Genomic DNA, 25242 nt, shown 5'->3' on the forward strand with positions numbered 1-25242 from the left:
ATATTTCAGTAATGCACATTGCAGTGGAGATCCTATATGCTCCCTTTAAAACATTTCAGTAACCCAATGGTTGGACTAATACAGTCATCACATTTCAACTTCACACACCAGTTCAGTGCTGCAATAAAGTACACTATTGCTTAGCTTGGTCTGCAGCACTTCAAGGTCAGAATTTATTGTAATGTAAATCACAAAACAATTTTGTCTTGACAGAGATTATATACTGTTAAAATATTTCTCACCGAATTTAGCGATGTGTTTGCTTTTTCTTTGCAACTGCTGTGTATCTTGGACTTTAGCCCAGAAAGAAATAAGAGATATCAGCCTGCTTGGTTTACCGGCAACAACTTAATATCTCTCTCTTTTCAGAGAGCTTAGAAATAGTAAAATACAAGTGGGGGACCTGCAAGGATTTTGGAGGAAGGCATCTCATTTTCTCCCCCTCCACTATTTCTTCTTTCCTTTTCCTGAAGACCCCATAACCTCTCCCCTTTTCCTGCTAACTTCTTACCTATCAACTAGCCTACCTTCCCCTGCCCTCCCATCTTCAGCTTTCCCCTCCTATATGAAGAAATGCTGTGGCAATGCTTAGCCTGGAGAACAGGAAGTTGAGGGGGGCATGATTATTCTGAATTTGGGGGTCTGTCATTTAGAGCAGCCATTCACAACCTTTTTTTGGCCACAACCCTTTTAGGAGTTCTCAGGTTCAAGGACCCCTTGCAGTAGGCTGGTCACCTGCACAATGAGCTAGACTAAGGAAGGGCTAAGCTAAGGGTGAACTAACTATACTCAACATACCTTGTCTTACTATACTCAACATACTCTAATCTCAAGAGCTGGGTTTGATTCCTGACTTCACCTCCATATGCAGCCAGCTGGGTTGCCAGATTCCAGGGAGGGGCCTTCAGGAAGATGAAAGAGAAAAACAGGATGAAAGAGAGAGAAATAAACAGATAAAGAAAGTGGGAAAGAGACATAGAAAGAGGGGGAGGGAAGGGAAGAGGGAAGGAAGGAAGGAAGACATCAGCTCTCCTGAAGAAAACAATTGCTTGGAGGGGCACTGGTCCTCCTACCCCCATCCTCATACAACAGTGTCTATATATGTCCCCACTATCTGCAACTTCCCATCCAACCCCACATCTCCAAAAGACCAGGCAGACAGGCAGGCCATGGGGGCAGGGGGTGGACTGCTACCATCCTACCCCCCACTTGTTTCGAAGGCTGGGTCAGAAAGGCTCCAGGGAGGTCTTCCTCTCCTTAATATTTCCCAAAGACTGGGCCAGGCAGAGAAGGCCTCAGGGGGGCTGCCTCCTTCCTCACCCTTCCTCCACATCTCCCAAAGGCCAGGCTGGGTGGACTAGGCTATGGGAGACTGCCTCTTTCCCACCCACCCCCACCTCTCCCAAAGGCCAGGCTACTCCAGGAAGACCATAGGACATGGGCTGCCTCCTTCCCACCCACCACACATCTCCCAAAGGCTGGGCCAGGCCAGGTAGAGAACGCTGAGGGGAGTGAGCTGACTCCTTCCTGCCCCCGCCCCCACATCTCGCAAAGGCTGGGTCAGACTGGGTAGGGAAATATCATGGGGGGGCTGCCTCCTTCTCACCCCCCCCACATCTCCCAAATGACAAGCTGGACAGGTAAGGCTGTGGGGGGGCTGCCTTCTTCCCATCCCCCCACATCTCCCAAGGGCAATGCTGGGTGAGGAAGGCTGCTAGATTCCACCAGCCCTTCAGAGGAGACAGAGGGTGGGGGGAAAGAGTGTTCCAATGGCCAGGTACAGGGCCATGGGGAGGTGCTGTGAGCCCATCCCCTCTACATCATTCCATCATTTTAAATACAGTTGAAGGAGGTGATGGAATAATTTAAGCTGAACACAATTGATGGGTCTGTTTCCCTTCCTATCAGGAAGCTATTTTATGACATAACAATAAGATCAGACAGAAGTATGTTTTAAAAGCTTCTTTCAGATATCTGCTGTATGGGAAAGAGGGAAAACTAAGGTTATTCTGTTTGGAAGAAGTGTCAATGAACTGACAGAATAAAAGGCCATGCTAGAAATCATCAATTTGTATAGATTCCATACTTCTTCAGATATTACTTTATAACAATAGGTCCCCCTAGTGGATAAAAATTGAAAGACTTTGCTGTCCTCGTTCTAAATTTATCTTTGCCAATCCACTATAGCAACCTTGATTGTTATATTCAAAGTTCTCTCCCACTCGTAAAAATGAATGCTTGAAGAGATTTAATTAAGCTTTGCATGCCACTTTAATAATGTAATGCATGACAGTCTATTTCTTCAATACTGAATTGCTTCATTAAGCAATCATGTCAGAAGTTCCAGCAATACAGACAGAAATACAGAAATGAAAATCTACCTGCTAAATACTTCATCACATTAACAACAAAATACTCATCCATCACAATAGTTTTCATGATGATTTGTATTACATTGCTCAAATAGGTAGCACTTGTGCAAAACAAATGCAAAGAAATAACTATACATGTCCTTGTATGGACATAATAGAAAGTATATGTATATATATTGTGCTAAAAAATAGTTCTCAAAATTGAGAGTAATGTCTAGAAGACTGAGAAGTTGGTTTCTTTCACTCTATAATTAATGGGTTGAATCCAGTGCAAAATTTCCTCTTGTACTACAGCTCTTGCTTAAGCAGAAATGCAAGAGAAAGACTGAAGTAGCCACTTGCGTAAAGTTGACCCTATTAGTATGTGCTGACTAGCACAGCATTTTGTGCAACTAGTTTCTGGGCTGTTTAATATAATGAGAGGGAAGTGCTAGGGGTAGCATAAGCAGAACTGTGCTAAGTCTGTTTATGTTCCTGCTTGCACATTGCTGGATTCAAGCCAGTGACTTGTGAAATCTTACCTAATCTTTCTGGTAAGGCCTAGGAGGAGGAGCTGGTCTCATGGTTTAAGCGCCACTCAGCGCCCAACACCCACTCAGGGTGGCTGTCTCACCCCTCCTCCTTGCCTGCCTGTCCAGTGGCCAGCCAATTGCCTTCCGTTCCCCATCCCTGACCACCCCCTCCTCCTTCTACTTCCCTCCTAGACTCAGAAGCTGCAGATCCCTGCTGTGTGAGAGCTACCCTTGCCGGTGAGTTCCATAACAGCTGCCTGCAGCCTTTCCAGGTCCTCATTTTATAAGGAAGACTGTAAGGAAATGATCCAGCCAACCCACACACTTGAAATTGGAATGTCCAACTTCTGAGACTGGATATCCTATAAGGCAGACACAGCCTAAACACAGGCATAGTGATGGCCACTACCACAGATAGCTTATAAAAGGGATTAGATTCATGTAGGACAGATGATCAGTGGCTACTAGATATTATGACTAAAGAAAACCTTCACATTCAGAGGCAGTAAACCTGAATATCAGGACTATGGGGCAACATTAGGGGAAGGCCTTGGCCTCTATACCCTGTTTATTGAACTTTCAGTGTACTTGGATGTACACCAAATTTAGATGGTCTGATCCAACAATGCTCTTATGTTTCTATTATTTACTAATGCAATTTCCCCAAGGAAAATACTTAAGGTTTTCTAAAAGTTAGCAGAAAGAAGTGTTTTCCCCCCTTATATTTTCTAAATAGATACTTCTGCCTTAAACTGTGGGGTATATTGATGAAAAATAAATAGCAGCAGAGGCAACCTCCAAGACAAATGTATTTGAGTAGATTAATAATATACTGTCAGAGCCTCGAGGATACAATATGCTTTCCCCATCTTTGATTTTCTCTTATAAATAGAATGGTATATTATAGCAGGATTATGCAATGCACAAATAGCTAATTATAATCTGTAGTTGTGGGATGCCTGTAACATAAATTTTCTTGTTGCATGTGGCATTCCAAATATGTCCCTCATCTACTTGGCGCATCCTTTTAATAAACTACAATAGATAAAATACATAAGCTGTTTTGTAGCTGAACTTGCTCACTAGATTAACCAACTGACTGAAAAGCAAGCCATTCTATCCTCCACATGGATTATTGAGGCTTCTCCTGACCTTCTGTTCATCTTTGATACTGCAGCAAAACTACCCAATTGGATTTGTACAGATTTCCCCTTGATATGATGTGGGGATGGAGGAAGATCTTGAAACACTGACCTCTCTTTTTTCTCTGAGAGGCCTTTTTCCTTTTGTTAACCAATGATGAAAACCTTCTGAATGTCCCCACAGACTTACTTCAGTGGCAATTATCTCCCAACAAGACCAGTAACAGAAATGATGTCTGGAAAGTTGTGCTGACGACAGCCACTATTTGATGAAACTCTTGACCTAATGGGGGAAAAGTAGAAAGAAAAAGCCTGTGTTGCCTTCTGAACTGGCTAATTGTGGTACAAGATAAATTCTGTTCACTTCTACACTGCTCTCTGTCTTATTTAAGCATTAAGGAAACCCTGCAACATCCCACGCAGTTAATGAAAGCAATAACAGCTTCTTGTAATTTGTAATCAAGGGCAGTAACTGCCCCTCTAAACTTTGTACATTCTTTCAGCATCATGAGAGTGCTAGCAAGAGTGTAAATGTCAAACAAAAGCTTTTTAAACAAGCAAGAGCATCTCACCAAGAAAATCCCCATAGGAATTCTGACAGAGCAGCACTCTCTCAAAGAGCTTGGTTTTCCCACTTTTTCTTCAAGCACCATGGCTTCAAAACAGTGTACTTAAGACATAAGCAGACCATGGCAACAATATCAACAGTTTCATTAAAGCAGACCAGATGCCATCAAGAGCTTGATATTTATCCCGTTTTGACTGGGCAGAGCATGCACAGTCAACACAGAGAGAACAATTTAGTTTGTAGGCCCAGAAACTTCAGGTCCTGAGACCCTAAGCTAGCAATGTTAAGTACATGGCAATGTCTTCAAAGAGCCTCTTGTGGCGCAGAGTGGTAAGGCAGCCGTCTGAAAGCTTTGCCCATAAGGCTGGGAGTTCAATCCCAGCAGTCGGCTCAAGGTTGACTCAGCCTTCCATCCTTCCGAGGTCGGTCAAATGAGTACCCAGCTTGCTGGGGGGTAAACGGTAATGACTGGGGAAGGCACTGGCAAACCACCCCGTATTGAGTCTGCCATGAAAAAGCTAGAGGGCGTCACCCCAAGGGTCAGACATGACTCGGTGCTTGCACAGGGGATACCTTTACCTAATGTGTTCAAAGATTCCCTTCCCTCCCTGCACTACTCTACCATCTGCATTATCTGATGATTGGGGGGATGGAAGTTGGGGGAGAAAGCCAAGACGACTCCCTCACTGCTTCTGCTATCAGATGCTTTAACCTCAGACTATAAACATCCAGATCTTGCAGAATTTCAGTGAGACACTAACACCTTTAGCAAATGCATATTAAATACAACATGCAAGTTAATAACTATAAGGAGTTTTATGGCATGGGCTATGCTCTTTGGAAAAATTAACTTCACAATATTTACATTTTCTGTTTTACTTGTCCTATATTAAAATCTTGAATCTGCTCGAAATAGCCTATAGCCGATCAATAAATTGAACTGAACTGAACTTCACAATCTACAGAAGTAGGGAGTACATTCTGTCCTTCTTTCACTCAAGCCATCTGTCTCCCACTATCAAGATAATGTGATGCAAATGCTGTTTTAAATGTTAGCTCTCCCATCACACTCCTTATTTTTTAGAAAAGGAGCTTCCAAAGGGCGTGATTGAGAGAAGCAGGAACAAAGTGGTTCTTTAACCCCCTTCCCTGCTCCAGATCACCATCTAGGTTTACATACATTGGGAGGGGGGGGAAGGATGTCATCTTGGGGAGAAATTTAAGTCCCCCTTCCTTCCCTATTTCAATATCAGTCCCCATACTAGGTGTGCTTTTCATCCCCACCACGCTGCCTGTTGCATGAAACCTGGGACATAAGAATAAGTAAAAGTTACTTGTTTCTCCATCTGATTTGACCACACAAAGCAGTTTCTCTAGTTTCTAAGGTTGATGGTAGCAGGGCCCTATATTATCCATGTGCAGAGCTGTTAGCATATCTAAACGCATTAAGATTAACTTGTTTGACTAAATGTCAAAATCACAGCTCTAAAACACACACCAGAACATCCACAAACCTGTGTTATTCTACCCTCATGTACTATTGGTGATGCAAAAAGGAAATATTGTCCAGAGGCTTCTGACAGCATTGACAGATCTAGAGTACTGGATAATAGGGTTGGGCTCTGCACCTATATGTGTGCACCGGCCGGCGCCTCCCCCCCCCCCCATGTGCAATGCGGCACTGGCTGCTTTGGGCACAAACGGCTACTTCAGACACCGAAGCGCCCAACCCTATAATCCTCCTGGAAATGGCATGTGCAGTGCATGAAACTGACACAGACAAGTTATAATTCTTTAAGGATACCATAAAATTATACCAGTTGAGAATGTATTTCATGCAGCTAACAAAATTGGAATCAAGATATTTACACTATATAAAACGTGAGCAGTGTGCACATGTGTGTTAGCTGCCATCAAGTTGCTTCTGATTTATGGCAACCACGTGAATTAATGACCTCCCAATCCTGTCATTCATAGCATTGCTCAAATCTTGCAAACTGATGGCCATGGCTTCCTTGACTGCATCAATCCATCTCATGTTGGGTCTTCTTTTCCTGCTGCATTCAGCTTTTCCTAGCATTATTGTCTTTTCCAGTGACTCTTTTTATAATGTGAACAAAGTAGGATAGCTTCAGTTTGGTCATTGTAGCTTCTAGAGAGAGTTCTAGAGTTTGCTTTGATCTGGAACCCACTGATGTGTCTTTTTGGCATTTCATGTTACCTAACAAACTCTCCTCCAACACATTTCAAATGAATTCACTTTCTTCATTGTCCAGCTTTTATACACATACATAGCAATGGGGAATGCCATAGTATGAATTATCTTGATCTTGGTCACCAGCACAATAACCTTACACTTAAGTATCTTTTCTATCTCCTTCATTGCTGTCCTTTATTTTTTTTTATTTAGATATAAGTCCCATAAAGGTAAATGAGTTTATCTGAAGTAAATCTGCAGCAGATTGAAGCATTGGTTCCCATCTCATTACCAATTTAGACACTAAAACATGCAATATGACAATGCTGGCTTATGTAGGTAATGTGAAATTAAAAATTAATACAGGAAATAAAAATTGAATGCACAGACTATATGCATATTTCATAAATACAAATTCTGTACATTATAGAGAACAGTTTTACATTAATTTGTATAGAACAGTGTTACCAACACCCACAAACTATTAAGAAATATTAATAATCACCACTAAAAGGAATCTCTGATTAATATAAGCACACAATAGAAACATCATGTAAATGGTTTAAAAATGGCATTTAAGCAGTTTTATGAGAATTACCATTTGAATTAAAGACTCCAACAAGGCTTATAAAATATAAAAAGACTTTATTAAAATGGATGTCCATTAAACTCTTATATAAAAACTAAGGCCACAGCTAATGCTAAAATAATATCAACTTTCAAAGGTTTTATACTATGATTTAAATTTCTTATACAAAGCTATCTTACAAATGATTACTCAAACGTAACACTGCTTATTCTAAAATTTAATGATACAAAATATTAACTTTAATACATATACTTTGTGTTTCTTTTGGTCCTTTGAGGAAAATTTTTTTTGCATGGCTCCTGGTACAGAAATTAACTAAAATGAAAAGGTGGCAGCTTCAATGCTGAAACCCGATAATCCTTTCTTTTTGTGCTAAGTTCAGTTCTGTTGTTACAATGTTAAACATCTCCAGTCATGATAGCAATAAACTCTTCCTGGTTGACTGTAAAAAAAAAAGACAACAATAAATTTACCATATATTTAATAATTTGTATATTCAATTAATGTCAGAGAAATCCTCTCTCAAGAAAAAATACTGAGGTAAATCCCAAAGTCCACCCAGCATCCTTTGAACAGAAGAGCTTGGTAAGTAACATTAAGAAAATTAAGATTATTATTATTTTGTATTTATTTAAATGCTTATCCCCCCTGCATACGGCTCTGGGTGGTATACCTTGGTCTTAATCAAGCAGCTCAATCTATAATGAAGTATTCTTACATATAAGACAGAACTGAAGATTGTAAGTAAAAATGAGCCATCATTATTTGCCAATTATTGCTACAAGAATGGATTGCTACAATCCTTCATCAGGCCTTCTGAATTTTATTTTACATTCTGTAGTACTATATATTTTTGATTAAAATGGTAGTTCTTAGCTTCTGAGTTCCATATTAACATTTCAATGATTTATACTGCTGATTCAAAATGGCAGTGAAACAAAAAATCATTTCCATTTAATAAACCACTGCTAACTATAAAACGAGAGAAGCGGCCACTACAATAATCAGGCACAACTTTATAACGTCAAAAAAATTAATATTATAATAGGAAAGAGTATAATTTTATTTACAGGTCAATAGGAAGTTTGCAGAACAGGCAGGTCCGTAAATCATAAATCAGTCACTTGTCTGAACAGGTTTCATCATAAAATTATCTCAAAGCAAGTTAATTCAATGTATTTCTTTTGTTCTTCTCAGATTCAAGAACAGGGCATAAAAATGTTCCATTTGGTACTTACTCTCTCCATCACCATCTTTATCAAATTCTTCAATCATAGCCCGAAGTTCTTCATCAGTCATGTTTTCCCCAAGTTCTCTAGCTACTCGACGCAAGTTTCTCAAGCTTATTTTACCTGAATCATCATCATCAAAAAGTTTAAATGCTTTTAGTATCTCTTCATGTGGATCTCTCTCAAGTATCCAATCTGTCACTAAAATAGGAAAACAAGTTATTGATGCTTTCATAAAAAGACATTTTGTTGGCAAAATTTCATCATCCTTGTAATTGTCCTAGGCTCTCTAACTCAAATCATTTAAGAAGTTCCTCTTCACCTTCTATCTGAAAGGAGATGGAGAGCCTTATTTATTCTGCATAAATAAACAGAACCTCTGTCCCACCATAAGCCTACTTTTTCAGGTTTTTAAGGTAACAGATTGCCACAGCTACTTCTCTGGTATTCTACACAAGAGATAAACATGTTTTCATCACAACATAATTGGGAGTGGGAAAGTATTTCCCAAACTCTGCACAAAAAAGCTAAAATGATAATGTTCAAGTCAGGACTCTCACACTTTGATTCCATAGCAAAAGAAATCTATTAAACAACACTGCACTTGTTAAACCTATAAACACCAAAGCAAAACCGAGGTATAATTGCTTTTCAATTTGTATTAAAAAGCTTGAAGACAGAAAATATTTCTAAAAATAAGTACTGTAAAAACAAGAAAGACAGGAAAAATCTTTTAAGCAGTTCATTAAACACAGGCTTAACACTGTTATGGTGGCACAATTGTATATCAAAAAACACTTGACCTAAACTTCTAATTGCCAGTGTTTTTTTCATGTCAATACATACATCTAGTACCTACCAACTTCATTAAAATCTTCAAAGGTGATTTTCCCAGTTCCTGCCCGATCATAATCTTTAAGTATCTTCAACACATCTGCTTTTTTAACATCAAAACCCAAGGCTCTCATTGCCACCTTTTGGGATAAAGCAGAAATGCAACTATGCTTTAGGTTAATTACCGAAAGGGAACCCTGCTTATTTTTACATAATAAATTGAAGTAAAGATCTACAGGGGCAATGTGTGTGCATACTGGGAGGGGAGTTCACCAGGAAATAAGACTGTACAGTATCTTTTTTAAGCGTTGCCCTAGTTTTTGGACATTGTTAATATTAAATTGTCATGAGTTAAATGGCAATTACATATACTTCAATGACAAAAATATTTGTGCTAGGTCAATGACCTTTTTATGAGTACAGTAATAATTGATTGCGGGAATCAATAGTCTTCCTAGGTGATATCAAAAAATATAGGTCAGATAGTTGGAGTGACATCATAAATGATTAAACATTGTTGCACAGGTCTGTAAATTAATCACCACACTCCAATTACAGAGAAGCAGGACTTTGTATGCTTCCTTCTGCAAGAACTACTGCAACTTCCTCTGTCAGGGAGTAGATTAGCTGGCCCAGAAGCACTGGATAAGGCACCACTTCTCAGTTGACACTCCTGTAAATAGGAAATGGTATATTGTCCCAAAGGCTTCTGCAGTAACTTGAGAGCCACTGGGTCAATTTCTCATTTCTTGGTATGAAGGACAACAGTGAAGGGAACCAATACAGATTCTTTGGTGCTCCTGTTGGCCCTGAAAGTATCTTTCTCAAGCAAAGCACTAAAGAAGTAAAAACATCCAGTCCAAGTAACAAAAAAGTCAACCACCCCTGCTGACAAAAATAATGGATAGAGAATGCAATGTGCCCATGGACCAACAGGTGGTCACTTTCTATTCTACATACATCCTCTTAACCTCTTGTTTTCAGCCAATTCTACAACACAAGTTTAATGCATGAAGCAACCCATGGAAACAACAGTATATATCTAGTGTCACATTTTCACCAAAAATACAGTACAATAAAACGAGTCTGCTTTCCAGAGCTCTAGAAACATTTTAAAACAAATTCAGATGTTTTGAAATACTCTTTGAACTCATTGGTTTTGCTTCTGCCAATCCTAGAGTTCATTTCCAACAAATCCTTACTCATTTAAAGCTTGTAAACTGTGGAACTTTAAGAAAAGAGCAAAAAAAAAAAAAACAAGGGGGGGATCACTCTGGGGAAAAAAATGGGAGTCTACAACCAGGTTCCAACATTATCCAGTAAAGTACCTCTTTGATTCTAGCTTGTCTAAGAGATACTGGAAGAAATGGCATCGCTACCTCTTAAGAAGTAGAATGTTGTTTGTACTAAGAGAATGAGATACCTACATTATTTAAGTAACAAACAATACCATATATCCACTAACTAACAAGTATCTGATAAAGAAACCTGTGACGTGATATCAAGAGTGTATGATGTAAGTAGGGTTACACCATTTGAAGCTCGCTGAAGTTATACCTCTGAAGGGTATAAATGCAATGCAGGGGTAATACTGGTTAATACTACCAGAATTGTTGTATGGATTCCACAGATAATCTATGCAAAATACTCCAAATTGAAGTCCTATACAAATATTATCTCCACACATTTGTTTTTACCTCGTCAGCAACTTGCCTTTATTCATTGTACGTATATCACAGAAACACAAATCACCATATGCAACTGCCTTATATCTTGCAAGGCAGAAGAGAGTACATGTTAAACTTTTAACCAGAGTACATTTTCTCTATGACATGAACTATGGCCCTTAGATCCTAGCACTGCTCCTATGCGCTGTTCCTTGGTCAAACTTGCAAATGTTAAAGTGCAGCTACTTTCCTTGCATTCTTGTCTTATACTTCCTTTTTCTCTCCGATAATAAGCATTCATGACTGAACATATTTGAACACCTACCCTACTAAGCATTTAGAAACCAACCACTATCAAACAAAATTGTCAAATTAAGAGAAAAATATTGCCTTTAGTTCATGATAATCTATAGCTTTATCTTTATCTGTGTCAAATAACTCAAAAGCATCTTTTATTTCTTGCTTCTGTTCTTCGGTTAATTCTCTTCTCTTCTTTCTCTTAGTTTTTTCAGCTGCAAGCTCCGCTCTAGAATACAAAAAAGACACAAAAATCAGTAACATGAAGTACCAGTATTTATTTTTATGTTTTGACTTATTTTGATCTTTCCATCTTAACATTCAGTAAAAAAGGGAAAACATTATACCCATTAAAAGACTGGCATTTTCCAAGGCTATTGCAATTCCTACATTAATTTGGCAAGTCTCAGCAGGCCTAGCAACACTTATGTTTGTGCCTATTACAAATGAAAGTAAAATCTGCATTGAAGAGTTCAACATTCTTCCCCCCCCCCATCTGTGTGATGCCAGAGCATGAATAAGGACAAAATATCAGTGGCATTAATGGGATTGCCAGACTCCAGATCGGACTTGGAGATCTCCTGGATTATATAGCTCATTCTTTACGGCTCTGGGCAATTTATATGGAACATTGCATCAATTTACAAGGAACATTACAACAATCTATAAAATTATACAAATTTCAATAGAACATCACAACAATCTATCAGGTAACTAACACAATGCAACATGAATAACAATAACACTGGGGAGATCAGATTGTTCAGTTATGGAACGGTGTCGGGGGGGCAGCAAATGTTCCGAGTCCATCGGCCTCAAGCGAATGCCTGATCTCGGACCACAGAAACCAGATTCCCTGAAATAATAGCTGCTTTGGAGGGTAGATTCTATGACAATAGACCCCGGTGAAGTCACTCACTTCCCCAAACCCTGCACTCCCCAGTCTCCACCTCCACGCTTCCCAACCTACAGTTAGTAACCCTAGACATAAGGTTTTTGTCAAGAGACCTACAACAATAATTAGCAGGACAGCTCCAAGCAGTAATGGCTAATTGGCTAAACAGTGAAACGCAAAGCGTGGATAAATATTTCCTTTACTTGTCCTCCCATACTCCTCGTCTCACAACTGCAGGAAGCCCTCTGGCAAGTATGAAAGGGGAGAACTTTTGAACAAATCAAGGGGTCAAAGAACTGCAATATCACACGGGTTTGATGAGCCCTTTTTCAAAAAAGGCTGTGGCTAATTTCTTTCATTGGTGATTGATTCTTGTGCTGCCTTTTAATTGGGCGGCTATTATTTCTGTTGTTATTTTTGTTGGGTGCTGGTGTGTGTGTGTGTGTGTCGGAGTCCTTTAAAGTAAGCAACACAATCCAAACACTGCTTTCCCTGAACTTTTAGAACCGAGCGCCATTGAAACCTACTAAGGGGGGGGGGGGGCTAAACGCGGAGTTACCATAGCGACAAGAAGCAGCCTTCCCTCCCTACCCCGCTTTGTACCAACCTCGAGACCAGACTCATTGTCCTGGCCCAACCCCTCAACCAGACTCCAAATTGGGCGGCAGTCTGTCTCCGCTACTGCGACCCCTCCCGGGACCCGGAATCAGAGCCCCGACAACCTCGCCAACGAGCCGCAATCCGTTCCGTCCGACGACACCGCCGTTCCCTCCTTCCTCGGAATTCAGCTCCCATTGGATACCGCCAAGGCTACCCCCACCTTGCTGGCGTCAATGCTCCTGTGACAGGCTGAGCGACCTATCAGTCAAACCGATGACGTCCTCCCCCCGTTAACCCATCAAAAAACCGGTTGGCTACGAACGAACGTTACCCAGAAGGCAGCGAGTCTTGACGTCACAGCGAAGCGCTAGGGGGAGCTCGAATCGCTGAGAGAGTAGTAACGATGCTGGGCCGGTAGATAATATGGAGAGAGACGCACAGAAGAAAAAAAACCCCTTCGCCTCCAGCTCTTATTGGTTGAACCGTTGGAATGTACCGCCCTACTATGACGTGTTGAAATCATCCTCTCTATGGTCAAATGCACTTTCCCGGTTACAATCATATGAAGCTGGCTCTGGGCTGCTTTACGCGCGCCGCCTCGCCGTAAGGGGCTGGTGACGGAGGGCTGCCAACCTCCAGCTCTGGCCTGGAGACCTCCCTGAATTACAAGTGCTCTCCAGACGGCAATAAATATTTCCTCTAGAGAAAACGGCAGCTTTGGCTAGCGGACTCTGGCTTTATGCCGGCTGAGCCCCGCTCCGTCTACAGGTATTTTCCAATCCAGAGTTGGCAACCCTAGGTTTTTCTGACACCTCTGCTTTCAGAATGGAAGGCATTGGAGATCTTCCTTCCTTCCAGGAGCTCAGAAAGCTCTTAGCCTCAGAAAAATCCGTTTGGGAACCCGTTCGAGCAGGTGGGAACTAAGTTTGTTTTAAGTTCAATTCTTTAATCACAGGTGTGTGCTTTTTCTTCCTGAGAAGTGTAGGATCTTAAAAGGAAGTAGAATGGAGAAACGTTGACATTCTGCATTGTGAAAACTTTGGATTCAGATCTCATTCTCACTGGGAGACCCCGGGAAAATATAAGCTCTTCTATGGGCCTGTTTTTTTTTCCTACTCTGGTAGCGGATCCGGAGGTCTCTTACAAATTAAAATTGCAAGCTAGTCTGTCGAGGAAAACAATAGCATAATACCTTTTTATTTGGATTTATCAATCATTGGCAATGTTAGAATTTTTTCACGCACTATCAGGTTGCCTACTAGAAAAAATTCTCAGACAGCAATAGGAAAAGAATGTGCAAATTCTACGTATTTTCTTGTAGCCTTATCTGTACGCATACGTATTTTTATCAGCATGAAACCACACCTAAACATTAACTACGGGAAAACAAAACAAGATGGCTGGCTTAAAAACAGTATATACAAAAGTAAACCAGCAGATGGCATCAAAGTTCCCAAGACACATAGAAGAGGCCAAAAATTAATACAGGACTTTTGTGTGTGTAAAGTTGTTTTTTGTATGGAAGTGGAAAACAGTTTTCATACAAACTTAATATGTTTTACAGCAAAGGATCACTGTTACATAAGCCACCAGACAAATTTTGCCAGAAACTGTCAGTGCACAGAAACATCTCAACACAAAAGTTGTGATCTGGAGATCTCCTGTTATCACAAATGATGATCTACAGAAAATGGGTCCCTTGGAGAAAACTGCTGCTCTGGAAGGTGGACTTTATGGCATTGTACCTTGGTGAGAGGCAGTAGTTAATTACTGCAAATATTAGTAGATCAGGTGTTCTTGAACTTTCAAAAATATCACCTCCCCCCAGATCTGTGTAAAGCATTTGTGGAAGCTAAAGTGAAAAGTCTGAACTCGTATATCTTTCGGTATTATAGTTATCAAGACTTCCAAAATTCATCTACATTTTATCCTAGGCACAACTTTTCTTCTTCTTTTGAACACAAGGAGGCACTGTCATTATTTGTTAAATTACAACAAAAATACACAAATAGTAAAACCAACAGAACTGGAGGGCATTCAGCCAGCCTTTGGCAAGAGATGTTTATGCTTAAGGAACTAAGCTTCGATAAGCTCCAGCTCAGCTAAGGCTTCATTGGGCAAGGAAACTCTTAGGCAAGCCATTCTCTCTGTCTGCCATTGCATAGTTTGGTGGCCTACAGCAGTGGTCCCCAACCTTTTAATTACCGGGGACCAGTCAATGCTTGACAATTTTACTGAGGCCTGGGGGGGGGTTGTCTTTTGCCGAAGGACGTCACTACTGCCGCCTGAGCCCCTGCTCCACTTGCTTTCCTGCCGGCACCCCTGACTTCCCGCCACCCACTGGGGGACGCTGCCAGCAGCAGCTGCGCAGTGCCACACCGAGGGGGAAGACAAGGAAGAGCCGCAGCTCGGTACCAACTGATCCCTGAACCAGTACCGGTCCCCAGATCGGCCCCTGGACCAGGGGCTGGGAACCACTGGCCTACAGGACAGGCTTTTCCAGGGTAATTTGAGGTTCTATCATAAAGGAGAAAAGAACCATGAGAACCCCACCCATTTAATGTCTTGCACACTTTGGAATAGTGAACTGAGCCACACAGGCATTAAAAAGTAACCAGTACACATTCCCTGGACTTTGAGAGCAAAGAATGAGATTTACTTAGGTATATATTTCGAGATGATCTACATAAATGCCACCAGTCTATCAAAGCTCTCTCAAAATGTAAAAAAAAAATCTATTCCTATGATCATGATTAACCAGTGGCATCCTAACCCCCATTCCTCCAGTCCGCAAAATGCACAAGTAATGAATTGAGTCTCACATTATTTTCAGTAGGTCTGCCCTTGACAAATGGGAAAATTGAGACAGTTGATCACATATTGTAACACTGTCCCTATGATCTACATTACCAGTATATTACACCTATTTTAATAAACTCCTGCAGATCAGAGCAATTCTACGCTTCCTTCTTCCTTTCAAACTCTGCTATGAAAGCAGATGGTTCAGTCTTCATATAACATCCCCTCTACTGTGAAGTATGTGAAAGAATTTTGAAATGTTGGAATATAATAGCACAAAAGTCTTTGTTGGTCTTGATAATGTATGTGGCAGTTGTTTTTATAGTTTTTGTTAATATTTTCCAAGATGATCACATCAAAATGAACTGAATTGATGGGTCAAATATAACATGGAAATAATTACTACATCCATTTTCTGTTATAATTCCTTTTATTATCAACATCCATGATAAAATAATACAGTTTTCCTTGAAACAGTGGCATACACCATTAGTAAACTTTGAACAGTATGTTGAACAACGTTCAGAAAGGTCCTCAAACCTAATTTAATACCATGACCAACAACCCAGTTAAACAACCCGATATCAAGATTTGGATTAAATAACTTTATTTCAACTGGCTTAAGGAGTTAATTTTCAAGTATGAAAAGCAATCCTTTTCATAGGGAGCTTTCAGACCTTTTACAAATAAAGCAATAAAAAATGCCTCATACTCTAATATTTCAAGTGAACATATGTGCTTCAAAACCCAAACATACGAAATAGTGATTGTTCAAAAATTTTAATAATCCTATGGAAAGTGAATACTTTAATATAAAAATAATTAAGAGAAAAGTATATCCTTCTGGAACTCTGGGATTGTACTTTACTAACCAACACTAATCCAAAAATGAAACATAACTCATTTATAAATTAAGATTTCTTTCAGTAAATAATCTGGTTTTTTCAAGCATGAACACAGTATTATTTTGTCCCCAGTTTAAAATCATAGACCTATATTCCCCTGCAGTCTTTCTGTCAGCTGTAAAATTTCCACTCCTGGAGCACAACCTTCTCACCCTGGAGCCCCCAGGAACAAGATTTGTGTGTGGGACGGAGGAGATTTTAGGTTGCCCCAGGAAGGGGGGGGGGAGTGAGAAAGCCGTATTCTATGAAATAATTCTGTCCACAGGGAGGAAATGTCCACAGTTTATAAGCTATAGAGCCACATTTTGGCCACCCCTGCTGCAGAGTGTGCTTCTTTTGTTGGCTCAAGAAGTTAACAGGACTGTTCCAATAGCAGCAACTCAGTTCAGTTTTTACAACTGATACTGATCTTTGGCAGTCACACAAGTCCATAGCTTCTTGCAATGAGCAATCTAGAGTTACCAAGGGGAAGGTGTTCAGGAAAGGATTTTCAGAACCCTGGGGGCTGTCAGCACTCAGAAAAGGCAGCTTGCTTTACTTCAGGGACAAAATCATCATTAGTGCCCCTACAATGTTCCAGAGTAGCAAAGTCACTCTAATGATTCAGTCTAAGAAGAGAAACAAGGCACTAGCCTTTCATAGAAAGCCAAATTGGTTATAAATATTAATGAAGAAGAAAGCAAAGTTAGCCTTAGCTATGCTTAATGTTGCTCTTAATAGCTAACTACAAATGATAGAAGCAGTAATTCCCTCAAGAGTGGGAGAAAGTAGCATGTGATACCACAGCCAACTCTAGTTAGGAGCATTCCCTCTTTTATGCCTACACTGGCCCCTCAGAACTAGTTGAACTGTCTACTTCTAGAGTACCGCTTTGGAAATAACAATCCCTTTTCAGCTGAAGGTGGCTGATAACTTCTTCCTAAGCATGAAAGGGCCCAATTTTAGTAGTTCTTATTACAATAATAAGCAATCAATGCTAGATATTTCCCCATTAGTTCGGTGTAGATTTCATAAAAGATTCGAGCTAAATAGAATCACTAACTTTGTCTTTGAACAGCTAATTCACTCACGAGTCTGATCTTCCTGTTTATATCTGTTTTGCTCCAGTCTAAAACAGGAACTAGGCACAGATAACGAAAACTGAATACATCCATCCATCCACCCACGAGACTCCTCAGGGCTAAAGTGCTGAATACACAACGGTCAAACTCTGTAAATGCAGAGCTCTTTGATGTAAAGAGTTTATATAATCAACTGATTAAAGGTTGGAAAATAAGTTTTGGCAGCAGGCGCAATCCTGAAGCCGTTCCCTGTTCCTCACAATAAAGAATATGAATAGAGAACCTAGAATCTAGTTCTAGACAGGTGGTTTACATTTCAGATTCAGGACACAAACTCTTATCTTCACACAAGAAACCGGTAGAGTTCCAGCTTCAAGGGATTACACAGGATTTTCCACTAGGGAAAACACATAATCACAGATGTTTTTGTTAAGGTGCTTGAAAGCAAAAAAATATGCAGAGAAAGAAGGCAGGAGGAACAGGCAGAGGACAAACAACATTCCTCAGTGGGCAAGGATGGGGTTCAAAACCTGAAATCCCAAATTCTGGGGTGTAATACTACAGCCAGATACAGCTGCAGCCTTTCTATAAAATGTGCTGTCTCCTGAGACTCACTATAGTACCACAGTGGTCCAGAAAAAATCCTTTAGTATAAGTACCATAAGTACTAAGGTGGTTTTGCAGCTGTTGAACAATAATAACTAAAGGGCTTTCAAAATATGGGTTTTATCATATATAAAACTTGATGGCATTAACTTTTAACAATTATGCACTCGTACCCTTAAGTTTCTTTTTTGAAAGTCACATATAAAAAGCAAGCAGTATATTCCAAATATTCACAAACATTGAATTTTAGAAACAAATGCAATATACTTAGTGCTTTGTAACAACATTTGGTAATCACTTCATGTTACATTCAATACTTACAATAAAAAGTAAAATTTTGGGTGCTTATCAGCATTTAACGAGACAGTGGAATGTCACAACTTCCCCCACCCCCAATACACTGCTTATAAGAAATTTCAGCCATTATAAATATACTTCAAACATAAATTCCTAACTTAAGACATCAAAAAGTTGGACATGGGTGTAAAACTTCTTTTAGCACATCATATGATTCAAAATGTGAAATACAAAACATGTAGAACATGTCAAATAGCATTCAGCTCATGTGCAAACCTGCCTTGAAAAAATAGAAGGAAGAATCAGTAGCTTTGGCACAGCTACTAGCTTATACTGTTTCTCAAATAGAAAGGAAGTAGGTAAAAATAAGTATCTTTAATGGCTTGTCAGCCTGATTTTCCTTTGGAAGGTTATCTTTGCGCTGACAAATAAAACTTTACATAAGCCATTGAGTTTTGATGATAATAACATGTCATATATACTCTACTATGAAGTGTTTCTAGAATTTGTTGCGCGAAGTGCTAGACTTGCGAGAGATCTCATTGCACATGTAGAAACTTTGTGACAAACCCCAGCATTAGATATATAGTTGGAAGCTAAACGATAAAGACGCTCAGCTCCAAAAGTGTTGAAATGCCCTGGAAGGACCTTTTCCACAAGACCTCTATTCACTAATTCTATCAATCGCTGGCAGGTTCCTACATAATCATTTATCCTGCTGTAGGGGAGCCAGTCAATCATGGAACCGTCATACACAACATCCCCACTGAACAGTATCTTCCGTTCCCTGTCATGTAAACAAATGCTTCCTCTTGAATGGCCAGGCATATGCATGACGGTAAGCTGTCTGTCACCCAGGCTGATCACGTCCCCTATGAGTAGAAAACAAAATACACAGAAAATTGAATTGTAAAGTATGATCTCCAGAAATGTCAAAATAATACATCATCATTGCAGGCATAAGGTCTGTGACAAGACTCAAGAAAAGGAATGACCAATAGGGAATTACACAACTTTAAGGTTGACAATAAAGAAACTGAAATGGTTAAAGGTTTTCTATTCTTTGGCTCCATCACCAACCAAAAGGAAGACTGCAAGATTGCGACAAAAAATTTAGGAGACTGAGACTGGGAATGGCAGCCATGAAGGAGCTAGAAGAAATCCTTCAGTATAAGGATGTGTTGCTGGTGACCAAGATCAAGATAATTCATATTATACTATCCTCCATTACGATGTGCGTGTGTGAAACTTGGATAACGGAAAAAAACTAATAAGAAAGCTGTCTCAAAATGGGGTACTGGAGGACAGTTTCCTGAGTACCACAGTACATACACAGAGACAAATAAGTAGGTTCTAGATGGAATAAAACCTGACCTCTCCCTAAAAGCTAAAATGACGAAACCGAGACTAATGGAAAACGACAATAATACTTTGAAAAATAAAATGCAGGAGAAAAAGAGGAAGATCCAATCTGAGATGGGTTGACTCAATTACTAGTGAAGAAGAAGAAGGAAGAAGAAGGGGGAGGGGGAAGGGGATCTTATATGCTGCTTTTCTGTACCCGAAGGAGTCTAAAACCGGCTTACAGTCGCCTTCCCTTTCCTCTCCCCACAACAGACACCCTGTGAGATGGGTGAGGCTGAGAGAGCCCTGATATCACTGCTCGGTCAGAATAGTTTTATCAGTGCCGTGGGGAGCCCCAAGGTCACCAGCTGGTTGCTTGTGGGGGAGTACAGAATCAAACCCGGCAAGCCAGATTAGAAGTCCACACTCCTAGCCACTACACCAAACTGGCTTAAGAATTTTGCTTACCTCTAAAAATACATCATGCTAAAACTTGACCTATTACATATTATGAGCCCATCACATCACTGATTTCTTGGCAGTCTAACACTTGGTTGAATCTTGGAAACTGGAGGTGGGGGTTTCTAAGGGTCAGATACCATCATGAAAGTGTCTTACATGCTGATGCCTTAATTAAACATTTACAGATCTCACTAGGCCCATAAAAAAGCAACAAACCCATTTTGTTTTTTAATTGGCATTCGTAAGTCTGCTTTCCAACTTTCCCCAATGGCATCTAATGAACTCAGTGATCACACAGCATGTTACACCCTTAGAAATATAGACCCTTCCTATGAGACACACTGGATTTCAATAGGAACTCACAATTTGTTAGCTGACACTGAACATTAGGTTAACATAACTGGCTATGTAAACAAAAAATGAAATGTTATGTATCTGTGCCATTGAATGTTTATGCCACCTAGACTTTCCCAACAGGCAGATCTTGTGTGCACACTGAGTTTGAGTTATTATTTCAAATTAAGTTGTCCCCTCCTCCCCATTTCCCCCAAATCTAATAGTTCATGCCTATTCAGTATGCTAAATTTTGGGTGAAACATGGTTCATAACATTTGTTTAATATTTTAAAGTATAACATGTGCTTGTTTTTTTAAAAAAATAGACTACCAGTTATTCTGAAATACCATCACTGTAACTGATTTGGACCAGCTGGTGTCACTGGGGGTTTAAAGGTTCATCCATATTAGAATCCTTTATATGCTTTAGTATCAGAAAGAAGTGATAATTTGGTGAATGACAAAGTTAAAGAAAAGAGCATGAAACAGGATCAAGTGCCAATGCTCACAAATCCAATTAGACTTCAAATTGGTTTAATTTTACAAATATGGGGAATCACTTACTGCCAGGAAATATGTCATCTCCTAGAAACTAAATACTCACGTTTATAAAATCTAATTTCCCACAAGCTACAACCGCCTATCCATTATTAGCTGATTAATCATAATCCCAGATCATTTAAAGCAGCTTTTTCAGTTGACATCTTTTTTTTTTTCCAAATCTGCAAAGCCATATTTCTCTCGGGAGGCAGCCTAACAGCAAACTACACTGCATTCTTTAGAACTCATATTATGAGCCTTATTTTAAATTCTTCCATCATTTATTTTACTATTTTAGTAGTAGTGAAATTTATATCTCCCTCAACTTGCTGGCTTCCTGTACTACAAACTGCTGTGAACAACAATCCATGATCTTTTTGAAATGCCAGGGTCTGAATCTTGGAAGTTGTGTATGGACTTAGTCCAGGGGCACTTGTGCACGCACACTTCCTCAGTTACAATGTTATGGATTGGAAGAGTAATCAGTTCACACTTATAGGTGAGTGTGAGAGTAAATTAACATACAGCATAAGGTTATCCTTGGAATCTGTTAACAATTTTCATTATGTTGGTGCTACTGGACTCTAAATTTTTCTGCTGCTTCAGACCAACATGGCTACACACTTGAATCTGTATGCCAAGCAGATGGCCTCCCTGGCTTTGTACCACTGGGAATGCCCCAGGCAGAATGTGCATATACAACTTCAACTACCTAGACCAGAAAATAACATGATTTGTATTGTCAACCAATTGTCAACCAAGGACACCAAATAAAAATGGTTTCATTAGTGGCAAATGCCTGCTTCAATAGTGGCCCTCCCATCACAGTCCACTTTGCTTTGAACATTCAATTCACAAGCACTGTTTCTAAATCTATTAAAGTGGTATTGAATATGGCTTAATGTCCCATACCAAACTAGACATGGACTAATTGGTGTGTCTGAACTACGAAAATGTCAAGGTACAAATAAACAGATGTACTAATATTCTTGTTAGAATTTTTTTCTTTAAAAAATCTATTCTGCAGTCTCAACCCTTTAGAATTCAAAAACACAATACAAAAGAATAAAACATAAATGTGGAGGCAAAAAGTGATGGGCATCCAGCTTGCAGTGGAACATATTTTGAAACCAGTCCACCAAGTTGCTCATTGAGAAGGTGGGTACCAGCCAGTTTAGTAAACTCTGCCAATACTCCAGGAATGGTCTCCAATTCTGTATGCTGCTGCTTTCATCTCCCTCAGGGGGGGAAAACAACTGAATCCACATTTCCCATTTGTTCCAGGGGAATAGGGCCAGGATCACAAGCTAGGTGTGTCTGCTACACTAATAGGTGCATTGGGGAGGGGGGATTAAAAAGGGTCACATTAGAAAGAAGCTTTCAATTGACCCACATCATTAAGGCTCCCCACCTCTAGTCAACAAAGCAGAAGTTATTGTGACCTTTTTTTAAAGATCTAAAGCAAAAATAAATTACAGCACAATCCTGAACAGTTATACCTTTCCGTGACTTAGAAGAGGGGGGCTGCTTAGGCTGCTAGAGCTGTAGAAAGAACTGCTATACACCCACTGAGACCAAACACACCACAGAGCTGAAGACTGAACTGGCTTGTTCTCATGCAACCAGCGTCACATATCAAACCCTCCTTGAGTGTGACGAATATTACAAATACTACTGGGTTTCCTTCTTTGCTGCTGAAGTCTCATTTGACAACTACTTACAATGCGGTCCTGAGCAGTGTTACACCCTTCTGAGTAGGCTGAGGTCAGGAGGTGTAACTCTCCTTAGGACTATATCATTAAGACAATCGATTTCCAAGAGGAGGAGGATTGTACTATTTATGTTTTCCCTCAGCAACCGAGGTGCCTTGAAGAAATACGCCTATACCCAAAGCCGTCTATGTGCATATTATACATGCACACACCAGCCAGTCTAAGAACCCACCTCCTGCAAACCATTTTACGGAGCAGCCAGAGATGTCCCCACCCATAATCTCTCATTCACAGACTCTGAATGGTGTGTTTTCTGACCGCCTGCCTTTACGAGGAAGCATTCATATTATCGGAAGATGCAGCATACATGGCACTGCAAGCTACCCCACCCTCAAGCCCCTTTCATATGACTGTTCAAACAGAATTCCTAAAGCAAGCCCTCCTGAAAACAATCTGGCTTCGTGTATGCATCCATATGTACACACAGGGGATAGCACAAGATTTTTTACCCAGACCTGTAATTGCCAAGAACCTTAGCCCACCCCTTTTCATTCCAGTGCTGTCTCTGTTCATGCATGTCTGGGCTTTCCAAATCCACGCACAGGCACTTGTATTCTGCAGCCAGAAAGGCATCCTTACCCCCACACATTTGGCAACGGATTGACAGTCTTGCTGCTGGATGCCCCAAAGGGCCTACACACACCATCATGTCATAGTTTAGTGATAATAAACAATGAGAACATTTGTGTGATGAAGCAATCCTAACGTTTGTAAGACTACACATATTTCTGCGCTGAGTTGAACGCTAGCAACATATTAACAGGCACCTAAACCTCAAGTAGAGTTTATTACAAACCACTGGGAAGTTTCCATGAGATTAAGGACTCCAGCACTCCGCCGTCTGCAGCTATCTGTCTCGAGAGTCAACCGTTAAAGAAGGAGCGCGGCAGGTGTTCGAAGCCGCCTCGTTCGCCTTAATCTTCCCGGCCAAGCTGCCTGTGAGTCGAGCTCTTCCCCATGCAAACGCGTGCAGAGTCACTCCAGTCCGAACACACCGGTCGATTTAGACTGGGGGAGGGCGCCCCGTGAGTGGGGCACGGGCGAAGGCTCTGCTTACTCACTCCCCATCTGCACACCCGCTCAAGCCACAGAGCCCACCTAGCCCGCCCGCCCGGCGCTCTTACCCTCCTGCAGGACGTGGGTGGGCTGGACGGGCCGCACTCGGAACTGCCTGGCGCTCCAGCCGGGGCTGGGCTGGCGCACCACCTCGCTGTCCGAGAGCCAAGTGACCGTCTCATAGTTGTCGCCGCGGCGCAGGGCCGGGGCCTCGGCGCTGTGCACGGCCACCTCCTCGAACTGGTGCAGCCCGCCCGCGTGGTCGAAGTGCACATGGGTGGCCACGGCCAGCAAGGGCCGCCGCCCGCCGCTCCCCGGAGGCTCCTTCTCGTCCGCGCCCGGCCGCTGGCCCTCGTCGCCTGCCGCCTCGGGACTCAGCAGCCCCGCCAGGGCCAGGTAGTCGGGAAGGCTGCGCAGCCCCAGCCCCGTGTCGATCACCACGTCCCGCTGCGAGCCGCGCACGAGCCAGATGTTGGCCCGGTTGCCCGACTCGTAGAAGCGCTCCTGGATCCAGTAGATGCCGCCGCCCAGGGACTTGTGCGCGAACCACTCCAGCGCCGACATCGCCCCCGGCTGCCTGCTGCCCGCTTGAGGCGACCGGCCGCGGGCGACGGCGGCGCAGCGGCTCCTGCGTAGGAAGCTCGGCCGCGCACCGCACTCAGCCGAGGCGGGCGGGGCCGAGGGAGGCGGAGCTGGCACTGGCCGCTCTTGAGCCCGCCTCGCGCGACGCCCCCGCCCCGTCTCTGCCCACTGCGGTAGCGCGTCACCGGGGGGGGGGGGAGCTGCCCGCAGGCAGGCGTGGTGCGCTTAGCGCCGGGAGCGCAATGGCACGTGGAGGCTGAGCGCGCGAGCCACAGGGGCGAGAGAGTCCCTGGCTGTCGGGGCGATGGATTTGCCCCCTTTGAATGTGCATCTCTGGGGGAAGAAGAAACCAGTGAGAGGTGGCTGAACTTGGGGGGAAAGCCTACTTTGGATACTATGACATGTGTCGTATGGCATAATTTGGATACTATGACAGTTTGCTAATTTGCCATTAATTTACCTTTTCTGTATATCTGTACTTTCGTGATCCTTGTTCCATTTTGTCTAAGGAAGAATGCCTGCACATGAAATACATTACAATTTCTTATAGCGTGCTCTAATTGTTTACCCTGTAATTTTTT

General features: G+C 41.5%; 2 protein-coding genes across 3 annotated transcripts; both read right to left on the bottom strand.

Moving 5' to 3' along the window:
• Window positions 1-7416: 7416 nt before the first annotated feature.
• CETN3 (centrin 3) lies at window positions 7417-13083 on the bottom strand. Of its 2 annotated transcripts, none has more exons than XM_077347581.1 (5): window positions 12910-13083; window positions 11501-11636; window positions 9469-9583; window positions 8619-8732; window positions 7417-7822 (listed from the first exon to the last, which is right to left on the bottom strand). In XM_077347581.1, exons 1-5 carry the CDS (start codon window positions 12924-12926, stop codon window positions 7779-7781), a joined length of 426 nt encoding a protein of 141 aa, XP_077203696.1. In that variant the 5' UTR covers window positions 12927-13083; the 3' UTR covers window positions 7417-7778. The 2 variants fall into 2 exon arrangements, with proteins under 2 accessions (XP_077203696.1, XP_077203694.1); XM_077347579.1 differs by having other exon boundaries at window positions 8619-8810; window positions 12910-13080.
• Window positions 13084-16112: 3029 nt separating this feature from the next.
• On the bottom strand, window positions 16113-24786 carry MBLAC2 (metallo-beta-lactamase domain containing 2). The gene is made up of 2 exons (XM_077347578.1): window positions 24148-24786; window positions 16113-19442 (listed from the first exon to the last, which is right to left on the bottom strand). The coding sequence occupies exons 1-2, from the start codon at window positions 24641-24643 to the stop codon at window positions 19057-19059; spliced, it is 882 nt and encodes a 293-aa protein (XP_077203693.1). The 5' UTR covers window positions 24644-24786; the 3' UTR covers window positions 16113-19056.
• Window positions 24787-25242: the final 456 nt, after the last annotated feature.

Source organism: Paroedura picta, chromosome 7 (genome assembly GCF_049243985.1).
Source record: "Paroedura picta isolate Pp20150507F chromosome 7, Ppicta_v3.0, whole genome shotgun sequence".
Classification (NCBI taxonomy): Eukaryota; Metazoa; Chordata; class Lepidosauria; order Squamata; family Gekkonidae; genus Paroedura; species Paroedura picta.